The sequence below is a fragment of the Coturnix japonica genome, chromosome 4 (assembly GCF_001577835.2).
Source record: "Coturnix japonica isolate 7356 chromosome 4, Coturnix japonica 2.1, whole genome shotgun sequence".
In the NCBI taxonomy this organism is placed as follows: Eukaryota; Metazoa; Chordata; class Aves; order Galliformes; family Phasianidae; genus Coturnix; species Coturnix japonica.
The window spans coordinates 72337181-72365166 of NC_029519.1; the positions used below are offsets into that span (position 1 = coordinate 72337181).

Sequence of the window (27986 nt, forward strand, 5' to 3'; positions counted from 1 at the left end):
GGAAAACAGAGGTTGAAATATAGTGTATATTCAAAGTGGTTCAGAGGCAGAAGGCACCAAAAGGCAGCTCCTTTTTAAAGAATATTCAGAAACGAGCCTTTCCAAGTTACAACTCCCATCAAAGTTAAGAAAACACAACGAAGGCACAAAACTCTCACATGTACTGCATGGCCTCACGAGCAACAGCAGCGCCAAGTGCCCAAGTGGACTGATGCCACCTCGTCCCATAGGACAAAACCCAACATCTCCCCACAGAAGCCAACCGGCCGAGGTGCTCACACCAGGCCCCTCAGCAGCCTGAGCCCCTTTCCCCACCTTCCCTGAGCGCAGCCAAACTCTCCACCACCCACAGCCATCCTCGTTAGGCCAAGAGCAGCCGCCACGTTTCGAGGCCATCGGCCTGGAGTCTGCAAGCCACCAGCGGGCAACAGGACGTGGGAACGGCCACTTGGCTGCACCCCAACTCAGCGCCCCGTACTCACCTTCGGAGACCTCGAACTCGGCGGCTCCATTGAGCTGGTAGAGGCACCAGTCAACCGCGCTGTCGCCTGGGGGGGCGCCAACTGGAGGAGGAGGAAAGGCAGCGTCAGCCGGGGCACGAGGGAGAGGAGACGGGAACGGCGGGGGGGAGTGCGAGGGGAAACGAAGGGGACGGAGAAAGGAGCGGACGGATGAGAGGGGACTACAGGGAGCCAGGAGAAAGGAGCGCGTTTCCAAATACCCTGCTTTTGGGACATGTGTGCAGCCCTGCCAAAGGTGCCCAGTGCTCTGAACTGTGATTTGCTCCGCTCCCAGCGCCGCTAAGCTCGGGCCGCCTCCTCTCTCTCCCAGCGGAGCGAGCGGCGCAGCAGCCGAGATGCCTCGGGGCGCTGAGGGAGCCGGGGGAGGGCGGACGGGAAGGAGGGGCGGCTCCACCCGGAGCTCTCGGCGGAGGCGGCGCTGCCTCTCGGCTGGACGCGCCCGGCCTCGGCCGCGGCCACAACAGGTGAGAGCGGAGCAGCACCAACACGACGCGGGGATACCGCCTGCCCTTCCTCCCTGCGGGAAGAGCTCGGAGCCTTTAGTGCTCTTGATCCAGTTGTGAGGATGGAGAGGGTTGCTTGCCCTCGAGTTTGCAGGTCTGCGAGCTGTCCTTCTAGCTCTGTGATAGGTAACTGCGAATGCAAACCTCTTGCAAAGTGAGCTTACGTGCTGTGTGTAACGACCCTTGTTTTCACTGGAAGTTTGTAGATTCTAGAACATGGAAACAGACAGATAGAGCAAACTTAGCTAGATGTGTCTTTATTCTTACAATGTCCACCCCAAAAGCACCACAGGAGGATATGTGAAGGTACGTTGCCATGTGGCTTCGTTGGCTCAACACAAAGATGTGGCTTTGTAGCTCACAGCCAGCAGGGGCTGCACATGCCATCCCTCTTTCTGAGAGGCCCACACGTGCCATAGCTCACGTGGAGGAAGCAAACACCCTCTGCATGGGAAAGGAGGAAAGTGTAAGAATTAGTACAGGACTGTAATCAAGCCATGCTAAGAGATCAGGAGCACAAGAATAACGTACCAATGTAGGCAGCTGTCACAGCACAGCGGCAGCAGATCTGCCACCTATAGCTTGTTGCTATTTTTGAAGCAGTGTGTTAAGCGGTAGGGAAACGTTATCTCTGGCATAAATCCCATTTGATGTGCTGACATTCGTTCCTTTTCATAGCAGGTGATGCCTTCACATTCGTACGTGCTTTCATAAACTGCAAGTGATTTGATTCAGTTTTACTAATGAAAGTTTTCTGCTCAAACATTTATGTTTTTATCCACTCCACACAGAACAGTGTAACACTGTGACCCCTGTGAAACAGCAAGGAGGGCACTTACGTGTTCTGATGAAAATAGCTTTAAAATGGGAATAACATTCTGCAGACATTCTCAGCTACTTTAAGAAGAAAGTAAATGCCAACACTTGAGTATTCCTGGAAACTTCACCTGAATTACGAAGACCATAATGCCTTCTGAGGTAAAAGAACATCACTTCATTTAGACTGTGTGTGTATATATATCTCTCTAAGCCATATGTTTGCTGGATGTGCAATAGCTTTCTTGGAACTGAAAAGGTTTAAGCCGGTGATTTGAGGGAAAACACAGTTTCATAGAGCTCTATTAGTAAAGCTTAATTCAGCTGTCTTTAAAGATAATAACTCCCTCTACAAAGTACACACAGACCTTGATTGCTCTTCACAAAGCATTATTTTAAATAAAATTAACCTTAGGATTCCTGCTTTGCCCCTTAATTTTAGGGAAAAATTATATTCGGGAGTATATCTGGGAATATTGCTAAGTAATAGGGGCCTTTATGTGGGAGAATCCATTCATATCAAGCTTATTTTTTTTATGAAATACAGGAATCAAATCTTCAAATCAATATCAATATACAAATACCATTCTGGACTTCTGGACTTTCTGTCTAAATGCAGAGTTTACTTGAAGTTTGGTCTGTTTCTACAGGTGCTTTGCATATTTAAACGGATTAATTTGCAAGTTCTGTTTGGATTTATCTTCTTATTGGTGTAAAGCTGTAGAGGGACGCTTAAACTATTTGTGATTGTTTCCTCTGGAGATAATTGATTCAACTAAAACTAGTTAAACCAGTAGAGCTAAATCAAGAGATAAAGATGATGGTGGGAGCAAATATAAATTTCAGCTGATCTCCTTTTGCACTGCTGGAAAAAAAAAGAGTTAAGCATGATAGTTTTTATCGTTGCAGGACTGTGAGATGGAGGTTCTAGTTTCAGTAAATTACATGCTTCTAACAATAAAATAGTCGAATTATACTGATGTCTCTGTAAAGAGTTATCAGAGAAAGAACTATTTTGGCTGTTGATATATTGGGCAAAACCAGGTGAAACTGCAGACAAAATTCCTGCAGAGGCTGGTTGAACTACAATGCCTACGTAACGTTTTTGTAATGATGGGCTTTTAATTTCCTCTTTTCACAAGGGCTTCCTGCTGTCACAGGGGCCAGATCCTTCTAAGAGTGATAAAACAAGGGAGAAAACCAATTTAAATGGGATCAGAAGGTCAACCGCATAAAATAAAATCTTAATCATACTACTTCAAAGCCCTCAAAGACCATAATCCATATTGCAGCGTCGTGGCTTGAAATAAAGAACTCCTGTCTCATTCAGAATTTAATGGAAAGAGGGAGGGAGGACTGATACACATCAAATGCCCAACTCAACACCTTTCTGAGCAATCTTATTTAACAAAACAGTTCCAGAGGCACCAATATGAGGCACATAGCAGGGCTGGGATCCCACTGGGGCTCGCACCCGCATCCCCTCACTGTAAGCTGAACCGGGACCAGGCCCAGCCACCGCTCGCCCAAGATGGAGCCGCCCCAGCCGGGAGGCGGGACCCGACCGCAGCGGGGCGGGACGCGGAAGCTCTGCCGGCCCTGTGCTGCTGCCGGCCGTGCCGGGCTGGGCCGTGGAGCTGCCATGGGTTCTCTGCTGCTGCTGTTCATCTGCCTCGCCCTGCCGGCCGCCAGCAGCGGGGAGCTGCGGGCTTTCGTGGTCGCCCACAGCCACATGGACGTCGGCTGGGTGTACACCGTGCAGGTGGGCGCAGCGCTGCTGCCGGGGTATGGGGATGGCGGGGCCGGCCGTCCCCACTGCCCTTCTCTGCTCGGCCTGCAGCGAAACGCGAGCAGCCCCGAGGGCTTCCCTTATCCAGTGCCTTCTTGGAGGCCGGCTGGGCGCCTGCTTTCTGTCTGGGGCCCAGGGTGCTGGCCTGGAAGGCGAGGCAGGCTCAGGGGCTGCTGGTCTCTGGGCTTGGCTTGTAGCGGTGTATTGGTGCTCACCAAGTGCTGTGTTTTGTGTCCTGTGAGGTTTTCTTAAAGAAAAAAAGCCTTCAGTCTTACAGGCAGTCTTCACTCTCCATCCCTTCGCGTGCTTCTGTAGTAAGATGAAGCCTGAAGGTAATTCTCTGGGGATGTGGTCCCAGCCTGCTGTACAGGTTTGCTTAGTTATTAGGCTTCACACATACTACTTTTTTTAGTGTTTCGTTTCTGTGTTTGTTATGTGGAAAACATTTATGGTATCAGAACCCCATTATGTACTGGTAATTATGGTGCTGATGGATAATTCCAGTGTTGGATGTTTAATAAAACTTTGTTTTTTCCCTTCAATGGCAGCAGTCTGTTGCTGTGGTGTACTAACTTAAGCAAAATGCAGCACCACACTAACATAGCTTACTGAAGATGTGAAGGATACCTCACCACTGTCTATGAAAAACAAAGTATAATTCTTAAATCACTTCACAAGTTTAAAATCTACGTATAAATAAGTGCAATTTTGTCTTATCACTGCTTATTGTTTCATTTCCTTAGCTGATAGAGGATATGAATTGGAACAAAAATCATTATTATTGCTTGCAGGTGGCCTGGCTTGTGAGAACAGTTTTTAATTCACTCCCAGACCACTGGGCTCTGTAGGAGTTCTTGATTAGCTTGAGTTTGAGTCATAATATCTTACTTCCCAAAACACATCAAGAAAGTATTTTTAGGACCTTTCCACTCTGAATATTTTAGTACTGTGTTGTATTTGAAGAGTCCTTGATCAGCTCTTAAAATGCAATGTATTTTGCTTAACTATTAAGAATTAAAATTAAGCTTTATGTCATAATCCTTGTAAATAAAGGTTTTAGAATAGATTGCTTGCAGCTGATTGCCAGTGACAAATGAAAATTTAGCAATCATTTGAGTAGCAGTAAGACTTGAAGGCCATTCCCTTTGTGAAAATTGGATAATAATGAGTTTCTAATCATAACCTTGATTTTTTTTTATGAAGTCGTTAAGAAATGATGGGTAAGTCATTGAACAAGCAATTATTTACATATGCTCTGAATTATTCTAGACCGTTCCTCCTACATTGAAATGTTTTCCCTTTTTTAACGACAACCTTTAGCCAAGGTAGCTGCGTTCCAGTTGTGGAAAGGAAGGAGATAGGAAAAGTTAATTTCATATTTGAATCACATCATCTTGCTCTTATTTCAGAGCAGGCTTTTCTTTCTTAGAAAATTAAAAACTAAAATTAAATTAATTAAATTTAATTAAAGATTTTAAAAGCACCAGTTAAAACTGTGAGTTCACATTTTGTGTATCGTGCCCATTAGCTTCAATTGGATGAAGGATGTCTATTAAACGCTTTCAGGTGGATGTGTTGTATATGTTCTTAATCAAGAAGCAGTGGCGTTAAGCAGAAAAGTGATATGGATGATGTTAAAACAGCTCTGCTGTTATAGTCAGGTGCTGAAACTGTTGCAACAGACATTACAGGTATTTCTGGGAGCTCTTCTGTTGCCTTTAGGTGTTGAATACCACTTTGAAGTTAAGGGTAGAAGACTGGATCTGGACAAACAGAATTGTTTCTGACAAGGGAAAGCCTATTCAAGAAACATTAATGTGCATGATTTCAAATTAACATGATGTTAATTTGATAGCGTCGTACCATGTAATAGGTTGTTTGATGAGTACAGTTACTGTGCTTGCACACCAGTAAAATTCGTAGGCCTCCTTCTAGAATCAAAATTGCTTTAGGAATGGGAGCAATATGAAATAGATGTGCAGATTCTCCTTCAGATTGTTCTTCATCAACAGTCAAATTTGTTCTAAGAGTCCTTTACCAGTTTTGTGTTGTTCTGCTCCATGATTTAGAACAGAATTCCATCCTGTTTGACAGCTGCCTGATGCTTCTCACAACAAAGAACTTAATTTTCACTTAAATGTTGCTCAAAAAATTACTGTTTCAGTCTTAAGAGTTTCATGACTGAAACCTCTGGGGCCATAATAGTAAAATTTTCCATTTGTGCAGAAGTGTTATACCAGAAACATACACACACGGCAGAGCATGCTTGCTCTGCAAAAGCAATTCTACTGATGCTCTAAATAATCAAAAGAGCAGAAGGGGTAAAGCCCAGTGAGCATTCAAAACAGCCCTTTTAATATCAACAAAGCTATATACAGTTTCTTTATTTTTTTCTTTCAGGAGAGCATGCATGCTTATGCAGCAAATGTCTACACATCTGTTGTTGAAGAGCTAATGAAAGGTAAGCAGCGCAAATTTATTGCTGTGGAACAGGAATTCTTTCGGCTTTGGTGGGATGCAGTAGCCACGGATACACACAAGCAGCAGGTAAGTTGTACTGAAGCTAAATGTGCTTCTAACAAAGCATCCATGCTTATTATTTTTTCCAAAGGTCAAGAAGGGACAAAGTACTTCAGCATTTGTTTAAGTTATCTCTGAATCCAGCTCTTCTTGCAAAAGAACCTTAGCTCTAAAGGCAGTTGCAAGAGGTTAAAACCGAAGCTGTAGATCAGAGCAGTAGGTGGTGGTAACCTTTGAACTGAGGACTCTTTACACTTTGCAATTCTTGTTTCATCGATGAGTTTCTTATTTGGTGGAACAGCAGTTTAAGATAAGTGATTCCAAAAGAATGTGCCCAATACCTCTCAAACATAACGCTGTTCTCAAGAAGGAATTTCTTTCTTTTCAGTTAAATGCTGTTCAAAAAATTGCTGTTTCTAAGCAGTGTTAGTGTAGCTAAGGGAAAAGCAAAGGACTCAGCAACAAGAGCTGTTCCTCGGGATTCTCTATTGATAGGCTATGATCCATTTGAATCTTGAGTTACAACTCAAGAATTATTATTCTTTTCCTAGTAAATACTTCATGAAATTTGGTTTCTTATGAATCAGTCATAGTGGAATCAAAGGATGGGGTGGCAGCCTAGTGGATGGTGATGTGTCTGGTTGCAGTGCATCATGTTTAACCCTCTCTAGACCAGTGGGTACAAGTGCCTCTCCCTATAAGTCCTCATTTAGAGGATGAGGCAACAGCAGCATATTACATGCAGTACGCTAAATTTCAGCTTGTGTAAAGACATCTGGTTTGATCTCTGGTTGATCCTGTGTGGATCTCATTATCATTGTAGGTCCCCTCCAGCTTGCAGTGTTCCATGATTCTATGAAGCCCTGTCATGTAAGAAATGTTCCTCCTACCTGTGTGTTTGTTTAGTTGTTTAGACACAGTTCTTCATTAAATTCTGAAATTTCTACAGTGTTTCTTATTTAAAAAATAGCTCGCAACCTGTGTGCAGCTTTGCAGTGCGTAGGCTGCTCTTTGCCCATGCTTTGCAAGAAAGTTTTCTTAGTTTTAATTCAAAAATAGTGTTGTAAATCTAGGGTGGGGATTAAGAAAATAGCATGGGCTGCTTTGTGCATTGTGGTAAAGTACTCTTTCTAATGGAGATTGTTCTTATTCAACGTATGTTGTGTTGCAGTAACACAAACTGTAAGTAAAAGACCTATAATTCCCTATAGGTCTTAATATTTATTCTTACTGTGTGGTGTCTGAAGAGTAAATATTTATCACATTTGACCTCAGCAGCACCAAATTAGTATATGTGATTCAACCCTAACTTTCCTTGTCCTGATACTCGAGACATTTCTGCATTTTAATCCACTCTCTGGTTACTTCATAGTTGGTGCTTTTCTAAAAATTGAAATGATTAAGAACAAGTTTCTCTTGAACTTGTTGGGCAAACGCTGAATGTATAGGAGCTATGATGGTTGTTGGTAACTGACATGTTCTTAACACTAGGAAGTTGCAAATATTGGGCCTTGAAATTAGGTCACTGTAATTATTGCCCTGCTTTTTCCACTTGAACTCCAGCATTAACTATTTTCTGTAGTACAGCCCTTGGGTTTTAATTTTGCTGGTTTCTCCTAACTTCGTATTTTGCTTGAGATGAAGGATTTAATTATTTTTTCTTTGCACGTCTCTGCTTTAGATTGGTGGTAGTATTCAAATCAGTAACAAGTATGCCCTGAATACTGAAGCTGGTTTTACAGTTCGGGCAAGAGAATATGTAAACTGAAATGCATTACAGCAGCATGTAGCTGGATGTGAACCTCCTAATTCTCGGTGCATGTCGTTCATAGAATCATAGAATGGTTTAGGTTGGAAGGGACCTTAAGTATCTTCAAGCTCCATCCCCCTACCATGGGCAGGGCTGCTGGTCACTAGATCAGCCTGCACCATGGCCCCATCCAACCTTGCCTTGAAGGCCTCAAGGGATGGGGCATCTGTAACTTCTCCTGGCAGCCTGTTCTCTCAGTATTTTATTTTGTGAACCATTCCTGTCTCCTTACCATGGCTTGATGTTTCAGGATTTTAACTAGTGGGGAAGGAAGATATTTAGCTACTTATCTGGCATGTACGGGTGGGTCCATGTGAGGAAGTACTGGTTGTTGCAAGGTCTGCAGATATTTTCCACTGTTGTAACAGCCTGCTCCTTGCGTAACTGCTATGTCTCTTTCCTAAGTTCCCCTGTTCTTTTTCCCAGTTCAAGTCATTGAAGGGAGCGGAGTATATAGATATCTATTTTTACTTTTTTTTTTCCCCCCCTTCCTCAAGTTGGATATAATTCAAATTACTTGAAATATTCTTTTAGTATTTTCAACCCCCGTGTGGTTCCATGAAACTTAATTGAAATTTCTGTGGTCCAAAGTCTGGTTCAAAGATATCTTTTTTGGACATCCACCCAAATCGGGAATAATAACCACAGATGCTTTTCATGTAGGTCAGGACCAGTTCTGTGCTGACACCAGATATCAGTTATCTGGTCTCCCAGCATGCTAATCAGTCACCACAGTCAGCTGGAACTAATTTATGAATACTGAGCCCTGAAGCATTTTCACAACGTTGTGAATGAGAGAAATGATTATAATCAGAATTGACAATCTGGCATCGTATCTAAGCAGACACAGGGGCATTCACTGAAGGTTCCTGGGGAAATAAACATAATAGGCCTGGAACAGCCATCCTACATGACATCCTACATGACAGATATTTAACAATAAACAAATAGTGGTGGGCAAATAAAATATGTATTTATACCTCAAACTTTCAGCAAGTCTGTATCTTCAAAGTTCCAGGTAGCAAAGTAGCTGTAATGAAGACAGAAGCCTCACAAAGACTTTTGGAAAGGGACAGAGACTGTGATTGCCCTCCTTCCACACGCACTTGTACAACTTTATCCTGCATATTTGCTGTCTACTGCACTTGACCATACACTTGGGCTTCTAGTGGCTGAAGTTAACAAAAAAGTTCATGATCTTACTGAGGTCATGAGCTAAAGGAAATCTCAGGAGCCTGGCCATTGCTCCTTGCATGTGGTTTCATTTCGCTCTCTCATCTAGCTGCCTAATGGCTTTCCTAAGGCAGGATGGCTGCAGCAGGAGGACGGCTTCAAGAGGAGAAGTAATACTATCTTTTTTAAACTTCCAACTGTAGTTTAGTCTTTAGGCAGGATCCTAGGCTGTGTGGGGGGGCAAGAGCCTGTTGTTTAGATTAGTAGAGCTGTCATCATGATTTTATTCTGAGAAGCAGTATCTACATGGTGGTGCATCTTTGTGCCACTACCTTGTTTCTGTGTAAGCTGGGTAAATCAATGCACTGTGCAACCCATTAGTGTGCTTTCCCTCCCAACCCCATGCTTTTCTGCTTTTGATGGCACTCAGTGCAGACAGCCTTTTATCCCACTTATGACCTAGATGCCCTCTTGACAGCTGTTTTGTCTGGGTAATATGCTGTGATTGAAATGAATTTGCAGCCTATTTAGAGAAGACTGAAATGACATTTATGTTCTGTGTCTTAATTTCAATATCATAGGTCCATCAGTTACTTCAGGAAGGACGATTGGAATTTGTCATTGGAGGACAAGTGATGCATGATGAAGCTGTGACGCTAATTGATGATCAGATTTTGCAGTTGACGGGTATGTGTATTTGCATTTAATTTTTATTTTTCATTGTTATGACCTTGGGGTTTTTTTTTTGTTTTCATTTCTCAACCCCAAGTTTGCTTTAAATATATATATATATATATATATATTGTTCTTTAAGAACTGGTTTAAGTATCTCATTTGTTGTATTCACTGGTGAGTCATCTGTATAAAAAAGCCTTTGCCATTAAAAAAAATTAAAATCTGCAGTAAACAGGGAGGTTACAGACTCCTTTGGGACAGAGACCTTTTTGGTTTGTGTCTATTTGAGGGCTGAAGCTCCTGTGAAGATAGTTGGATAGTGAAGATAGTTGAAGAGGTGAGGGAGAGGAGGGGAGAGGGAGAAAGGTTCATACCACTGTTATGCTGCATATGCCCAGAATATGATATGAGGGAGTGGCATACATGGGGGCAGGGGATAAGAGGGCATAAACAGTGGCCTGTCATGGCTGATACGCTGTGCCCGTTTTAGGGCTACGCTGTGGACAGTTTCTTACATCAGAGAATAATGGGTCAGATAACAGGTTTTTCATGAGATAAACCTGTCTGCACAATAATACTGTGTTCCTTGCTTGTTGACGTTTGTCAGGAGTACAAGGGGAGCTGCTGCTTTTCCATCTCAGTGAGTCACCACATCACACAGGCGAAAAAGGAGAGGGAGGGGATGGAGTTGGTTTTTTTTCATCTAACGCTTGTATTTATAACTGGTTGAGAGCTAAAAATATGGTATTTACAAGCAGTTTTTTTAAATTTAATTTAGTGTGTAAATGTAAATGTTGTTTAAAGGATTATTCAAATTTACGAGCTAATTTGCCAGAAAAACAAATATTAACATAATAAAATATCCCCTTTTTTTTTTTCCTGAAAGCACTCTGCTGTTTCCGCTAAAGGAGTATATGGAAGAGAAAGAGAATAAAGATGTACCATTGCAATATAAACTGTGTACACCTTGAAAAGACAAAGCCAGTGTGGATGACTGGGATCTACATCCCTTTTCTTTCCGCACAGTTAGCTGAGCTTAGGTGAACAATCTAGCAAACAGCATCTGAAATGTCCTTCACTCACTTTTTCTTAATGTTTTCACTTAGAAGAGGCATTAACCATGGGAAGAGTGATGTGAAAGGAGAGTGCCTTGGACCCTCAGATCTTTAAACATGATCTTTGGAGCGAAGTTAGTCCAAAAAGAAAGGATATATTTGTATGTTCAAGTAGTTACGTGCACAGCTATAAAGAACTATAAAATCAAGATCTGGGTGGTTTTTTTTTCAGGGGGAAGGTTCGGTTTGGTTTTGGTTGGTTGGTTGTTGGTTTTTGTTTTGGACAATGATAATCCATATGATGTGTTATAGAGTTCTCTGTGAGACCATCTGCTTAGTTCGTTGGGTTGTTTCCATTTAATTGGTTTGCCTGAATTGATCCTGTTTGTTCTTTTCTGATGTGTATTCTGTTTTCTTTATTACTGAAAATCATTTCAATACTAAAAAACATTGATTATAAATAACATCTTTTAACAATATTGCTGTTAAGCTTTGTCTTTTTTCTATTTTCATGATCAGTCATATTCATGTTAGTTTTGTCTACTGGCTGCCTCCTTTGTTCTTTTGTCATTGATATGAGACTAACGTTTCCTGACAATAGGTTGAATGATTTTAGCAAACTCGAAATGAAACTCCAGCATCAACCTTCTACACTTAACCTAATCTGTCTTTAGGTACTGTTTCTGAGGCCTGTCTAGTTCCCATTTATTATTCATCCTTTATGATGTTAATAAGATATACTTGGCATAGCAAAATAAATACTGTCATTGTGAGGCTCTAAATGCTTTGGAAAACAGCAACAAAGAGCTATCCTATAAGTGCTATATAAGTCATACTACACGCATATTACTTTTAGAGAATGAACTTGTAGGAGTGCACCTAATATAAACAAATTTTGCTTTGCAGAGGGCCATGGTTTTTTATATGAAACTTTTGGGATCAGACCTCAGTTTTCTTGGCATGTTGATCCTTTTGGAGCCTCAGCTACAACACCAACTCTTTTTGCTCTTGCTGGCTTTAACGCTCATCTTATCTCTCGAATTGACTATGACCTGAAGGCTGACATGCAGAAAAACAAGGTAAAAATACTGGAGGACCGGAACCCGTGACAGTATGTACATATAATAATCTAAAGCATGACGTTATGAAAGGCCTCTCTGATTTGTGCAAGAAAACATAGGTATTTCTTCTCTAAATGTAACTGAAATACTTCTCTAATATTGTGTGTGGTAGTGGAAAAGTACGCTGTGTCTGTACAGTACTGTCAGTAATGTCTTCATGACTTTTGGCCAAGGACAAAAATATAGTCTAGCTTGAGAAGGATGCAAAATGTGGGCAGCTTGTCAAGGAATAAGTGGTCATGTTAGAATTGTAATCTTTTAGAATTAATTTCACATTCCCACAAGAAAATCTTTGGTATCTTGTTTTGTATATACACAGATTTAAAGTGTAGAGTTTGTGTTTGGGGCAGTGACTGTCATAGCTTGGAACACTTATTTGTGACTGTAGAAGTGATAATACTCTGTCAGGGTTGAAGCTGAACACTGTTGTGCTGAATTCAGTTTGTTTCTAATGCTCCTTTCTCTTGCACAAAGTGTTCCAGATATAGAAATATTTTTCTTTTCATGACATGATGTTTTATCTTGGTCTGTCAACAATTTTATGCCCTAAATTATGTGCAAGGGCTTTGACTGGTATGAGCTGGGCATTAGGCAGAGCTGTTATGAGTGTTGCATGGAATTCAAGCATCTCTGGAAAACAGGGCTCTTGTTGAATTTGATGAAACCAGAACTTACTGCCTCAAGCTTGCAATGAATCCTGATTCTTCCTTTCTGTTTTTATGAGCTTTTGAGTATCTTTTCCCATGAAAACCTTTTCAGGAAGCTTCCAAAATGGCAGTTCTGTGCTTGTCCTCAAGGAGATTGGTTTTGTTGTTGTTTTTGTTTTCCAGAAGCTTCAGTTTGTATGGCAGGGTTCTCCTTCCTTATCTGAAAGTCAGGAGATCTTCACCCATACTATGGATCAGTACAGCTACTGTACCCCATCGCAGCTGCCTTTTTCAAACAGGTCTGAAGATTTCAAAAATATGCAGAAATATGCTTTGGAGAGTTTATATTGTCAGAGTTTAAGACTTTCCTTTGATTGTGCTCATAGAATCATACGATGGTTTGTGTTTGGAATGACCTTAAAGATAAGTTCACCTAATTCCAACCCTCATACCATGGGCGAGGATGCCACCCACAACAGTGTGCTTTCAATGGCATTCTCCTGCTTTCTGTCATAGACCTGTGGTAGGTCAGTGAGAAGTCTAGACTGTGGATCTGAGTCAGGGTTATTAAGCACCCCCAGCTACCCACCATGATGCATGAAATCTGCTCAATACCTGACAATTGAATTCTCAAAAGTGACATTTTCTACTGACAGGCATTAAAAATACTTCAAAATGTTGACAGACTAAAAATAATCTTTTCTACCAGCAAGAGTCTTAGAACACAGGTACAACGTTCATCTACACACAAATTGTGTCAGTTCCTATCAAGATAATAACTATAGGATGAAAATGTGGAGCAAATCAGTTGCTATAAACAGGATATGCCCAAATTGGGGCTGGGTTTTTGTTTCTCTGCCTGAAAGTTTAAGAACTCCAGGAAGCTTAGTGTGGGCTTGGCTATTGCTAGTTGATTTTCTGTGAGAGATTTTTAGCATTATATTGGACTGAGATCGTGTACGTTTTGTGTATAGAATAGGCAACTTTTCCATTTACTTTGTGGAGAAAAAAATGAGAACTGTGAACTGAAAACTTTGTTATCCAGTAATATGCGCTATGTAAGCTGAGTTTACTTGGGGGGGTGGGGTGGCATCCTCATTGTTTCAGAGCCAGCTGGTTTGTTATGTGATTTCTTTGTTCTATGGAAGCAAGCAAGCAGAGACTTGGAAAACTACAATGAGAGAAGGAAAAACAGACAACCTTCCTCCTGTCCTTCCTGCTAATAAACACTAAAATCTAAACTTTGGCAACAAATGTTAGCTGAATTTCTTGGTTCTGCATTCCCTCTACCAATATTTTATCCTAGGACCTTTTTATGAGGTTTTTCTCAGTTTGTTGAATAAATCTTGTTTATGGTCTATTATTTTCTTCTTCTACCTAGATCAGGGTTTTATTGGAATGGATTTGCAGTTTTCCCAGATCCACCAAAAGACTGTGTTTACCCAAACATGAGCCTCCCTGTTACAGACAGCAACATCCATATGTATGCTCAGGCCATGGTGGCAAACATTAAGGAGAGAGCAGCCTGGTTCCGAACAAATGATGTTTTGTGGCCGTGGGTAAGTGAATTATCATCAGAGTTTGCCTGAGAAGTGGCCACCTCTCAGTAGTACAGTATGGGCAGTAGGTAGGTGCTACTCTGCTACAGTGTGTGCTGCCCAAGTACAGAGTACAAATCATGGGACTGTGAAGTGTTTTTCTAGTAAGTGATTAGTAATTACTTCTAAACATTAGAGCTTCCTCATACTGCCTGTGGACTGTCTACCAAATCTCCTAGCCTACTCAATATAGAAAGAGATGTAACAGAGTTGTAAAGATAACCTCTTGCCTAACTCTGTACTATGATCTGTTTTCCTCACTTTGTACTGACTATTTGGATGACCTCTTTACATAACTGCTTAGCACAACAAAATTCTGTGTTTTAAAAACCATTAGCATTACAGAAAATGTGCTAAACATTAGATAGACAACATCTTTTCAAACTCATGTTGTCATTTTCTTATGAAATCTTTAGTTTTTATTTAGAAACAGGTATATCCTAGATGGATCATCCAAACGCTTTTCACCAATCTGCTATGTTAATCATGTCGGACATGTACAAATAGCACTGCTATACTTCTGCAAGATTTAAGTTGTTAGAAAATAATAACCTTTCCTAAATTGATTGTACAGTCTGTTTTTGAAGCTTGATGGATGCCGTAGGTCTTGTAATCACAATTAAAAAATAATGTGTCATCTCAAAGATGGATATTTCACCAGAATATCTGTTATGGTAAAGTGAACAAGCATTTTCTAGTGGATGCAGTTTTGAGTTACTGCTTTGCTTCTCTCCTGCTTGTGCCACAGTTGCATGATGCTGTGGCTGAGTGTCTCACTTTCCTGTTCAGCTGCTGTGGTTCAGTAAAGGCATTGTTATAATGGTGTTGTTTGCTTGTTGTTTGTTTGTAAAACATTTGTACATGCAGGTAGGTTATAATGTGATGCCTTCAACAGAAGTCAGAGGTTGTGCAAGCATGCTCAAAGAAAGAAGAGGCTTTACTGTATCACTCCCCTTAGCAATTAGGATGAGCATATAGTCTACGGTCAAGATATGGAGTCAGCAACATACTGTGTGACATTTGTACTATAGAATTCACTTCTCGTTTCACACCATGTCTGTACTTCCTAAAGTTTATTTTCTGCTTTTTGCTCCTAGAAGTTCGGTATTTTCTGCTGTGAGAAATGCAGTGTGAAAAGAACAGATCTTTCTAGTCATATATTCATACATTTTCCAGTTGCTGCCACATTTCATGTTCTTGCACACAATACGTCAGCAGGCTTCTCTCTGTCTGTAATGTCAGCTGGTTATCAGCTGATCTGGGCAGGTAACCCTACCTGAGGTTTCTGTAACAAATAACTTCTTTATTGTTAATTAAGTTCAGAAGAAATATTACTTTAATACAGGCTGTTGTTTAAAAAGATCCTTCTAAATTACATGACCCAAAGGTATTTTACTGTTCTATTTTTGTAATTGCAGGGCTGTGACAAACAGTTCTTCAATGCATCTGTTCAGTACTCCAACATGGACCTGTTGTTGGACTATATTAACAAGCATTCTGATGAGTTTGGAGTGACTGTCCAATATGCAACCGTTGGTGATTACTTCCAAGCAGTTTATAGCAGAAATCTTACATGGGAAATAAGGAATTCTCAAGACTTTCTTCCATATTCAACAGGTAAGTAAGTTAACAACTGCATGACATCTGCAATTGTACATACTTATTATGCTAATAAAGGAAACTGAGAAAATGAGAAATAAAGAAAGCCAGCAGTGTGCCCTTGTGGCCAAGAAGGCCAATGCATTAACAAGAGCATGGTTAGCAAGGGAGGTTCTCCTCCCCCTCCTCACTTCCTAGGCAAGGCCATGTCTGGAGTACTATATCCACATCTGAGCTCCCCAGTTCAAGGAAGACAGAGAATTTCTTATCAATACTTATAAATATCTAAAGGCAGGAACACTTCCCTCTAGATGAGGCTGCCCAGGGCCCCATCCAGCCTTGCACTGAACGCTTCCAGGGATGGGATATTTATTTACATTACCATGCTCTATAAATTAAGACAAATTGATCGAAACTTAGTGATATGGGGAAGACAGTGCAGTGGTTGTAATATTCCATTGGGGCAGCTAGCAGCAATGGATGGAGGAAGAAACCATGAAAGAAAAGATAAGAAAATAGGAAAACTCTTGGACTCTCTTTTACCTGAAGTGTGTGTTTTTGAGTAATCTCTTTCGTGTAGACGTAAAACTTGGTATTTGTTATTTTCTCTGCCTCCTACACAACAGCAGAAATGCACAAATACCTGTAGTCTCCTATAGTATTAAATGCGTGTCTTATTTTTCTCTTCCTCTAAAATGACCCATAGTAGGTACACAGTGCTTCAGGATCCAAGAAACTGAAAGGAAACCAATAAATCAAAATATACCTTGAAACAAATGGCTATGTTACCATACAGAGCAATGTCCCACTGTTGCTATTTAAAAAGATAGGATTATGCATAAATTAGAGCATAGATAGGAAGAGTGGCACTGAGTAATCTGAAGGAAGAGTCACGTAACCAAGGGAACAAGGAAGGGCTCAAGGTGATCTTAAAGCTCAAAGATTACTTCTGTGTTAGTGCAGTAAAACATCAAAGTGAAACAACTGGTGCTGAGAACTTAATGCTTACATCATGTGTATTCTATGTATATAGGTATAATCTGATTGTTTGAACTGAATGTCCATTAATATTTGAACATACCTACAGGTTTATTACTACGTGAAAGAAATTCAGTTTGTGGTCCGTAAAGCCTTGTTTGTTACTTTCTGTGCTTTTCAGGTAGAATTGGGCAGTTATTAAGGAAGGTGTGCTGTACTCAACATCCTTTTAATTCCTTTTCCCAGTAAATTTACTCCATAATCTTTTTTATATTAGTGCTTAAAAAAAAAAACAAAAACACCAAAACCAACCAACAAATGTAGAGAGATGGCAACAGGTAACTTCTCAGTTATAGAACTCATTAGTTTCTTTCATTGTCTTGATAAATTATTGAGATACCTTCTATACATAATTGTAGCTACGGCTGCTTCATCACTATTATGGACTATTATGACCCAAATATATCTTATACATCCAATAATCTGTAGCTTGTCTTTTAATTTTTAAATAATAAAAATAACCATTTCTTCCTGTGAGTCATTGCATGGACTGATCCCTGACTCACTCGCTTCCCCTGAGGGATCATGTCATATCCAATAACTTGCTGATAAATACATTGTGAGTTCTAACTGCTAATAGCCTTTTACACATTCTGAGCTCTTACCTGTATCTTTTGGTGTAATTTACAGGCAGCTGTCACTTGTCACTATCTTGCATAATAGCAGCACCCTTAATGCTCCATGTGGGTTCCCACACATAGATGCAATCTCTTCCCTAAACATCTTACTGTGCCTTGCAATTACAGTATAGATTTGAGTGCACTTTCTCCCACGTACTGTTTTGCTTCATGATGATTAATCCTCTCTCATTCTTTCTATGTCATTTTATTATGAGTCACTTATTGGGCTCAGTGTCACTTCTGACATATGCCTTGGAAACTCAAGTTTTAAGTCCCTGAAAATTATTTTCTTTTTCCATTCTACATTTGTTGCACTATGCTGTGGTGCGTGTGCAAAACTTGCTTGTAACCTTGAAAAGGAATTAATTCTGGTTGGATTCATAGCATTTCTTCTATTGCAAAAGAGTTTGTCCTACAGTTTTTGACACAAAGATCCCATTCTCTAATTGTTGCTTTTAATTGTAGGATCCTGGCAGATTGCTACAGTTGCTTACACAGACTTTACAAGGCACTTTCTGCAGCTTCTCTATGGAAAACCAATTCATCAGTGGTTTATCTGTTTAAAAAGCAAACAACTAAGGAAAGATGTGGAAATTTTAAAACAAATAGCTTGTTTTCCTAGTTTGTGATACTAAAAGACATTAGCACGAAGGAACCACTGAAAGATTTTGCACTAACCACTCGAGGGCACATTTTGGAGTACTATGGGGTCGTGTTATCTCATCACTGTTTCTATTCCATTTTTAAGATTTAAAATTTAAAATAGATCCTTTTATCTGACTAACAGTGGAGAATACAGAGGGCAATAACCAAAGATTATAGTCTGACTTACAAACATAATGTCCTTTATTGAAACTTCCACGGTGTTTTGTGCAGGTCCACAAAAAAGTTTTTACAAATGCAGTTTAATGCAGCAGACAAGAGCTTTGTGTCAGTAATTGCATTCCTAGACTTGTACGAAAGACTGTACTTATCCAAAGGGCATATTTATAGCTCCTTCTTTGTAGGATTCATAACTATTCCATTTGATGTATGGTGTGTAATACAAAGCAGTTTTCATGTGGGTAGGTGTATGGTAGTAGTCTAATGAACAGCAAATAAGCAGCAACAGAAATGGTATTTTGGCCTTCATTGGATCTCTTCAACTCTTAACAGAGCCATTTCAAGCCTGGACTGGATTTTATACTTCTCGGAGCATGTTGAAAGGAGTCGCTAGGTGTGCGAGTTCACTGCTTTATGCTGGAGAGTCCTTTTTTACACAGTATGTCCGGAAACACCCAGCAGGTTCTATCTGCAAACATGCAGCGCTAAAGCAGCTTCAGAGCCTTAGATGGGCAGTTTCAGAGGTAAAGATTGGTTTTTATATATATATATATATATATATATATATATATATATATATATATATATATATATATATTCCTATATAGCATATAGGAAACACTTCATTTATAGTGTCACATATATGGTTTTAGCAATAATGCCATTAAACATTTGTATACCTTAGTGCTTTTCCTGGTCATAAATGTTTTGTCAACTAAGTTATTGAACAGAACTTAGTAGCAAATGAAAAGCCTGTCATTGTGGTATTCTTGATTTTTGTGTGTTTTTCTTTTTAATTCTAATACATACCTTCAGAAATGTCTAAATACTAAAAAAAAAATGATAAAGTGTAGAGGGATGTCTGTGTGTATCTTCCCTTTGACCATTTTCCTCTATGTATAGCACTTTGGAATAGGCTCAATGTAAATCTGGGAAGTACAGCTGTAATACTTTATTATTTTAAATGGATTGTCAGAGGGTTACTGGATTGTGGTAGTGTTTGTTTTGTTTTGTTTTGTTTTTTTAATTCTGAAGATGCCATTTGTTTGCATTGCATTCTGACCTTTTAACCTATTCTTAAACATAAGGTCCAGCACCATGATGGCATAACAGGCACAGAGTCTCCCAAAGTTACAAGCATGTACATGGATAACTTGATGTATGGCATGTTCAACGTTAAGAAACTAATGGCTTCCATAATCTTCGATATGAACAATGCTAAGAAGAGTGGAGAGGTCTATTATACTTACAATAAAGACTCAGGAAAACCAGGTACTTTTTAAGAAAGCTTTTCCAGTATCTTTCCTATCTTATGAAAATTACCGTGTTTCCTTCAGAGTCAATATATTTACCACCTACATTTTGTCAACCACCTCTGGAAAATCATGTTTGCTGTATAAGACATGCTGTATAAGATGTGCTAAGCCTGAACTAATTAATGAGTGTTCGGATCTCAAGCACCTGAAAACTGAACTTCATAGTTCAGTGTAAATGTCAAAGCTGGCTCCTACATTCAAACCTCAGCTGTATAAGAGAGAGGAGGGAGGGGTGGTATAATTATGAAACTAAGCCTACTACACAACGTAATCCTGTGCAGTAAGAATCACAATCACAGCTAAGAAAAGTTCTTGCTCTGATGAACTGCCAACGAGTATAAAAATGTAGAATAGTTTTAAAGACGCTGTTCCAAAGGCTGCATTGCTTTTTGTCTTGACTTTGGAAACTTTTTAAACTGTCAGATATAAGCAGTGCCGTGGGCTGCACAACAGACTGATTTGGTTTTTTACAGGGCTGTTTTTAGATTAGGCTTCTCATTTGATCTTCTGTATAACTCTCATAAAGTTAATTCTGCATGACAGCGAGTTGTGGTAAGCTGCTTATTTTTGCTGAATGCATTTACATTCAACTCAGGTGCCACTGGCTGAATGCAGGGTCTCTTTTTTAGAGTAAATAATAGGAAATTACAGCAGGAGGGGTTTTTATGAAGTACTGTGAAATGTACTACTACTTCCAATCATGAAGTTTTACTGCAGGTCTTTATGTTAAAACTTTGTAATGTAGTTGTGCTTAAGCAGATCTCTTAACTACTTTTCAGCATCGCATTTTAAAAATCGTAATTGTAGTGACTGATTGTTCTTACTTGTTTCTCTACACAAAGGTACTACAGATATTGACCATTATGTTATTGTGTATAATCCCCTGGCCTGGAACATCACTACAATTGTCGCAGTCCCTGTCAACATCTCATCAATGAGTGTTTATGACGAACTGGGACATTCTGTACCAGCACAGGTACTTGAAAGTTGTTTCTTTATGTTGCCTTTCTTTCACTTACCAGTTCTCACTGACTTGATCCTACATGGTAATATATTATATTACAGGGAGACCAAGGATTACTTCAAGTCTTTCTACTCTTCTTGTGTGTTTTTTCCTTTGCATGTCTGCTGTGTGCCACCTGGCAGGTTTTATTCTAGCATAAATGCTGTGTTTTGAAAAATAAAATAAAAATAATAATAATAATAATAATAATCAAACAAACAACATTGTTTCCAATAAAGCCTTATGGGCATAAACTCTGCCCTCCCCACTTAATGGTCCTGTTTGTACAATTGACGTTTTGCCTTGGAGAAGAAGAGAGATTTTAGAAAAGTAGGATCTTAGTTACAAGCCCAAAGGGAATGAGGGACAAGCAGCTGCCAAGGAAATCCAGCTCATGCTATGTTGTAGTCAAGCTCTATGACAAGACCAGCTGTTTCCCAGGAGGAAAGACAGCAGCCTTGCATGAAAACTAGCACCAGCCTTTCTCAGGATAGTCTGCTTTGTAGAGTGCATCACCAAGTGGCTTGAAAGACCTGTAGGAATGCCTCCTGCACAGAAAGGCCTGAAGAGGCTTGATATGCTTCCTGATGCTCCCTTCTGTCCCCGAGATGCCGTATAACTCAGCAGCTTTTGCCTGGTGGATGGAGTTCCTCTTATTCATGTATCTGTGACACATTACTGCTGCTGTGCATCAAGGCACACTGTAGTCAGGTACACAGCAGCTGTCTGGGGTTTCAGCACATATGCATGATGATGGTGTGAGGTTTTATTGCCTTGACTGGGAAGCCATTAGTCTCTTGGGTTAGTGCGTGGTCGTGCTTACCTGTCAGCCACTTACCTCCTAGAGGTTGTCTTTTCTGAGTTATTTTAGCTTTGTAAGGTAAAAGTGGGAGACTGAAATGTTTTTAAAGCTTTTATTTCAGGACATAGAATGCCCTCAGGTCAAACTGTTGTTTTTTTTTACTTAAAAGTTCTCTGTTCCAGAGTTGTTCTGTAGTCTTTTCTTTGCTAGAAGTTACCCCCAAGTGCACATGGGTAGTCACTTAAAGCAAAATGAAATCCGTTTTTAAGTTATGTGCAGTTAGTTCAGGATTGTTTCAGTGTACATTTATATTGCACATCCCTTCCCCTCAAGCGAAAAATCTTTAGCTCAGAGCCTTGATCTAAGTATATGGTTGAGAGGAAGTGGGGGTTGACAAAAACTGCTGCCTTTGGTACCATGTGCATGAGCTGCATAGTACTGCATAGTACATAACACTGATGTTCTCTTTACACAAAAATATGCCACAAGATTTCACCTCTTCTCCTTGTCCCTTGCTTAAGGTGGGGGTATACCTGGTTGCTTCTTCCTCTTGCCACCCATTTTCTCATATTCACACTAATTGCTTCCTTTATGTTTCAGCCTCTTCTGTCATTTAACTGATTAGTTTTAGTTATGATTATTTCTGCTCATTACCTTGTGCTGTGTGAGATTAAGATCTTTAATGCTATATTCACAACAAAATATGTCACAGCTTTACAAAGTGCTTAGCAACCTTCTCTTTGCTAGCATAGCTAGGCTTAATCTGAAGTCACTAAACTAATTTAAAGAAGCATGGATTTAATTAAGAAGCATAAGACTAGCTTATATAGAAATATATTTTTATAGTGTAAGTTAATTTTTGTAGTGTAGGTCTTACTGCACATGAGGACAGTTGCCTTGCTAATTCACTTTCTGTAATGGAACAATGTTGTATATGTTAACTTACAGATTCAAAGTTCAGCTGAGTCCCATTCTATCTATGATCTGTACATCCTAGTTGAATTAAGTGGTCTGACTTACAAAAAATACAACGTTAAGCCCTCAAATGATAAGCAGTCTGCGTTTACTGGAAGATCAACTAAATACGAGCGGAAAGACGTGATGCATTCAGTTCAGCAAAGTCAAAAACTGCTTCCTGTGTCCGGCAACTGTTACGAGATCATGTTTGATCAAAGCACTAATCTAATGCACAGCATTACAAACAGGTGAGATTGCTTTTTGTGTTTCAGATTCTGTAAAACCATTCTGTAAAAGTAAGTCCAGCTACTATATTGTGTGCCTTAATTCCGAGACATAACTAAATTTTCTTCATAATTATTTCTTTTTCTCTGCCATTCATGTGTCAATATTTATATAATTAAGGTCAATATTATATAATTAAGGTCTTACTAGTTACTAGTATTTGGAAGTCATTCTTTCTGTGACAGGAAACTATAAAACATTTTGAAAGCAAACATTTAGGCGAATGAATTAGTCAAATTTAGTTAAGCAAATGAAGTGAAAGAACAATCAAGATCAAAGTGAGGTTTGCAGCTTGTCTTTCTTGGCTGACATGAACTGGCCCAATTCCTTGAGGTTTCAGTGAAGCTGCGCTTTTTGCCTGATCAGGATTAAGGTAGCATCTTAAATTATCTTCATGTGACTTAGTGGAGAATGGAATGGGTTCCTAAGTATATTAGCCATAAGGAGGAGACAAAGTATGCTGAGCTTGTGTGGGTTTTGCTACCCTGTTGCCACTATATTCTTGTTACCAACTGTTAAACATGGAAACCTTTGCCACACAGGTTTTCTTAGCTACAACATCAGATGAATTAATCTGATTGCTCATTGTTAAGTAGAGGTGTTCCTCATTTCTGTGCAGCATCTCGTTTTTGATCCTATAGCAGCTCTCACTTGTACTTCAAAACATGACCTAATGTGGGTACTGTTTCTGTTTTAAGGCGCTCCTATGTTATGGAAGTAAAAAATGTGTGAAAATCCTTTTATTTATACACTGACAGATGTCTTAATGGGGTGTGCTTTAATTCTCTGTTGTCCTTATTTCGTTAGTCTTATCTAATGAGTTCCTCTGTTTGAGAAAACAGGTTTTTCTTATTTTCACAACCTTATTCCAGTTTTCCATCTGTTATGTACAAAATGTGTTTGTAGGTAATGCAGTTCTTGTTTTTTCTTCTCTGGTTCACAGGGAGACAAACCAGTCTGTCCAGGTGACCCAGGAGTTCCTTGAGTACCATGTGAATGGAAATGTTACAAAAGGACCCATTTCAGACAACTACTTATTTGCCCCTAATGCTTCTGCCATTCCAGTATCACAAGCAGTTGGGATGGAAGTGGTCTCTGGAAACTTAGTGACAGAGATACGGCAATACTTCTTCAGGTGCAGCTCCATTACAGCTTCACTTCACTTGAAAGTGTAGTCCTCTGTTGATGTATGAGAGTCGTTCTGTGTAGCTCCTCCTCCACACAGTGGAGTTCTTGTACTCTGAAGGTTTCAGATGAGAACAGAATTGTGCATCTGCTAAGCATGATGCTAAGGAAGCACTTCCTTTTAGATAAGTCGTATCACCTGGGGAGGGAGGTGAAGATTGTTCGGAGTTATCTTAGTAGTCTGTTTTATAATGTAATTATAAATAATAATTAATAATCCTTCTTATTTTTACAGCAATGTTACTGCTCAGTATTATACACATGCAGTATTTACAAGGATGTATTCAGTACCAGAAGGCTATGATGGGAAGTTGCTTTGTCATAGGATAGAGCAAGAATACAGTGTTGGACCTTTGGAAGTAAATCGTGAGGCAGTTCTGAGAACAACCACAAATTTGAACACTGGGCAGCTGCTCTACACTGATGATAATGGATTCCAGATTCAGAAGAGACCATTCAAGGCGTATGTCAATAACACAATAGCACGGGTAGGTGCCAAGGCATAATCCAAACTAGATGGTGTTTTATCTTCGTTCTCCATCACTTTTATCTAGATTGCTATTAATACAGTATGAATTACTATGTTTTTTCAGAACTATTATCCTATGGTCCAGACTGCCTACATTGAAGATAATACCACAAGGCTGGTGCTGCTTGCAGAAAGAGCTCATGGTGTCTCAAGTCAAGGGAATGGACAAGTGGAGGTAACAAATGCAGTTGTGTTGGTTTTTTTATTAGGAGAGGATAGCTTTGTGGCTGTTTGGGTTTTTTGTGACACTTCTTCTCAACACAGGTGATGCTTCACAGGAGACTATGGAACAATCTTCAGTGGGACCTAAATAACAATCTTACTTTGAATGACTCTTCAGTGGTTCGTCCTGTGTTTTGGCTTATTTTAGGAACAAAGTCTGCCACCAATGTTTTGTATAGGACAAGTGGCCTTGCATTACAACACAGGCCAGTTGTAATGTTTGGAACGTTTTCAGGTAACTTGTTCTGTCTCCTGTGCTATCTTTACTATCTGAATAGTTTATCTATTTTGCTTTGACTTCATAGCGTGAGTTTGTAAATGCAGACTTTAAGCCTCCTGTGTGGTGAAGTTAGTATACAGAGAGTTTGAAGGCAGGTTTAGAGACCGTTAATTACTTTGCATTAATTTCAGATATGGATGCTTTCCAAGTGTTTCCAAGAATGTTTTTCTTGTTATGTAATTATCTCTGCATTTAGAGGAGAAAAAAAATTGTAGAGTATGCAACGAGAACAAAATGTCCACACAGGGAATTATTGCATAGTAGCTTAGTGTACCATATATCAGCTTCCTGGATGCTGAGTCTTTGGTGATCTTTTCTGAGTCATTCTTTCAGAAATATTTGACTGAATAACTAAAACTGAAACCTGGTAGTGGAATAAAAGCATCAGACTGCATTGAAATCTGCTTTGTTGGAAGCTTTAATACACTTCTCCAGCACGTAGATTCCTTCTGCTTTGTATCTCAGAAGACCTCAGAGGAGAGAGCACAGCATCTGCTTTAGATCTGCCTTGGCAGAGAACAAAAAAATCTCTTTAAGTTACTCTAGCCAGGCTTATGTATGCGTGATGAATGTTTGATGTCCACTTTGTTTCCTTTTGCATGGAGGAGATAAACCAGAGCTACCTGGGCAACTTCGGCAGACATCAGCCCACAGTTTTTCTGTAACAGTCCCACCTAATCTTCATCTCCAGACTCTGAGCATTCCAGGGTGGAGATACAGCTCTAATCATGCAGAGCAGGTCCGCACCATTCACATGGGTAGGTGCTTTCAAAAGCATGTCTGAAAGTTATGCTTTAAAAAGCTCTCAGTATTTTTCTGTGTTCTGTAAGTAGTGCATTTATTTAAGTGTTAAATCCCATAATGAAGACAGTTAATTGTCTTGGCAGTTAACAATTGCTTTACTCAGATATTAGAGTGTCTCCTATGTGAGTGAGTGTCATGTCCTGTTAACAGGGGGAACTGGGTGCTTCCTGCTCTAAGCACTCTGGCTAATCTTCAAAAATGGATCATAAGTTCAAATAATGTAATTGCAAAGCACAATAAAATTAAAACCAAAGTAAAAACCAACCTAACAAACAAAAAAAAATGGTTTTATTTTGTAAGAAAGGAACTGTTTCAGGTTGCTTTTTTTTCTTAAAGGTAAACAGAAACAAGGTGATGCAGACTTCAGTCGTGTCCTGCTAAGAATTAGACACCTGTATGAGGTTGGAGAGGATCCTGTGCTGTCTCAGCCTGTGATGGTGAATTTGAAGGTAAATCTAATCCTTGTGGATAGAACACTACTCAAGGTATTCTTGTTCCATGGAGAACTCATTCTGGAATGAAATGTCTTCTGTGATACAGACTTCACAAATGGTGGATATAAAAATGCTACTGTAACTTTAGCCTTAGAGGAATGCAGATCTTACTTATATTCAGACTTGTACCACAAAAGCTATTACTTCAGATAAAGCTGTCACAGGCTCAGTATGCAGACAATATGACAGTATCAAGGTGGAACAAGGTGTAGGGCGTTCTGTTTTCTTCATAAAAGTTCAGTAAGAGTTTCAATTCTTGAATGGCAAGATTAGTAGGCTCAGAACTCTGTTAAAATATAGAGGAAGCTCTCAACACCTCTACTTCTTAGTTCAGGTGAGTCTGTATTTGTCCTTGTGTTGCAACTCGGAGTATCCTATGACAGATTTAAGTCTCTGCTGCTCTGCTTAGCAGGTCAGTGCTTTATCTAAAGTTCTACTCTGGTCTATCTGTGTATTAGATCAGTGGTTGTTAAACTAGTCTCAATAAGTTGTCACTCTTTACTTGCAGTCTTTGCTGAAAGAATTGGGGTCAGTGAAGTTAGTGGAGGAGAGATCACTCACAGGCACCTGGGATGTGAACACTTTGAAGCGGTGGAAGTGGAAGACTGTGCAAAATCAAAGCAAAGGTGGGTGGAACAAGGTGGTTTGTGTCTTTATTCCTGTTGACTGTTGAAGCTCCATGAGTTCTCTGATTTAAAATATTTCTATATTTGCAAGATGGAAAAAAATATTGTTCCATCTACATCATATACCTAGTATGTAGCATAGTCTGCAAGCAGTAAGAATTAGCAAAGATTCCCAGTAAGAACTAGGCTGCAGTATTTCTCTTATGGCTTATTTTATCCAGAATTCTTGAACTCAAAAAAGGCTTCAGTTTTCTATCTCTGTCCAGATTCAAGTAGCTACTCTATGAAGTCACATTTCATGAATTTTGTTACACGGTGATGAGTTGTGTTAATCTGAGCTTAGCCTTTTGCTCTAGAAAAACAGACAGCTGGAGTTAAAAATCCTCCTCTGTAATCAGCTTAAAGGTCTGTGTGGATAGGATTCCAGTTAGGGCTCACACTCAAGTGCTGTAGGTGCCCTCATTTCATTTCGCATTCCAGTTAGTTGCTTGGACGTTTTCCTTACTCTCACAACTGTATTATGTGCCTTGTAAAGTGCTTACAGATACCTTGGCTCAGGCAAGCTGTGAGTTTCAAGCTCTGCTTGACCTGTAGCTTGGAACTTGCTTGTTTTTTACTCATGATGAACTAAAATGCATGACTGGGGACTCACTCACATCTTCTGGTATGAGTCAGTATATGAAAAGTAGGTAGATTGGTGTATATTTTAATATTAAGAATGGTAGTACACCATAAGTCCCATGCTACTTATAGGTTTAAAAGAAGAGAACCTGCTCAAACACTGTCTCTTAAGGAATGGTCAAAACACATCTGTTGAGATAGAATAATACGTACATTTAAATAAAGCTCCTTCTTGAATAAGTTACCAATTTTTCTGTGTCGTATCTTGCAGGATTCTCCAATAGCACAAAGATCTCAGATGACTTTACTGTAACTGTTCACCCGAAGGAAATAAGGACTTTCTTTGTGTATTTTCAAGATCAATAAAGACTGACTTTGTTTCAGGACTGAATATGTAATTGCTTTCCATTGTTGTTTGGAAACGTAAATGATGGTCTTCGAAGATATTCTACTGCTATCAATGAAAAGAATGTCACTTTGGAATAAACTCTAATTATTAAACCGTTGACCTGTGTATACTTTTAGTAATTACTTAGGATTCTTTTTCCTGAAGTT

At 39.7% G+C, this 27986-nt stretch overlaps 1 protein-coding gene across 2 annotated transcripts; it reads left to right on the forward strand.

Moving 5' to 3' along the window:
• Nucleotides 1-1975: 1975 nt before the first annotated feature.
• On the forward strand, nucleotides 1976-27937 carry MAN2B2 (mannosidase alpha class 2B member 2). 2 transcript variants are annotated; one of them, XM_015862884.1, is made up of 19 exons: nucleotides 1976-2002; nucleotides 6030-6176; nucleotides 9714-9819; nucleotides 11769-11941; nucleotides 12814-12929; nucleotides 14012-14189; nucleotides 15647-15845; nucleotides 18641-18831; nucleotides 19396-19579; nucleotides 20466-20599; nucleotides 22377-22633; nucleotides 23614-23805; nucleotides 24091-24343; nucleotides 24449-24559; nucleotides 24649-24841; nucleotides 25492-25644; nucleotides 26027-26139; nucleotides 26693-26810; nucleotides 27703-27937. In XM_015862884.1, the coding sequence occupies exons 1-19, from the start codon at nucleotides 1991-1993 to the stop codon at nucleotides 27795-27797; spliced, it is 2925 nt and encodes a 974-aa protein (XP_015718370.1). In that variant the 5' UTR covers nucleotides 1976-1990; the 3' UTR covers nucleotides 27798-27937. The 2 variants fall into 2 exon arrangements, with proteins under 2 accessions (XP_015718370.1, XP_015718369.1); XM_015862883.1 differs by lacking the exon at nucleotides 1976-2002 and adding an exon at nucleotides 3357-3602.
• The last annotated feature ends 49 nt before the right edge of the window (nucleotides 27938-27986 follow it).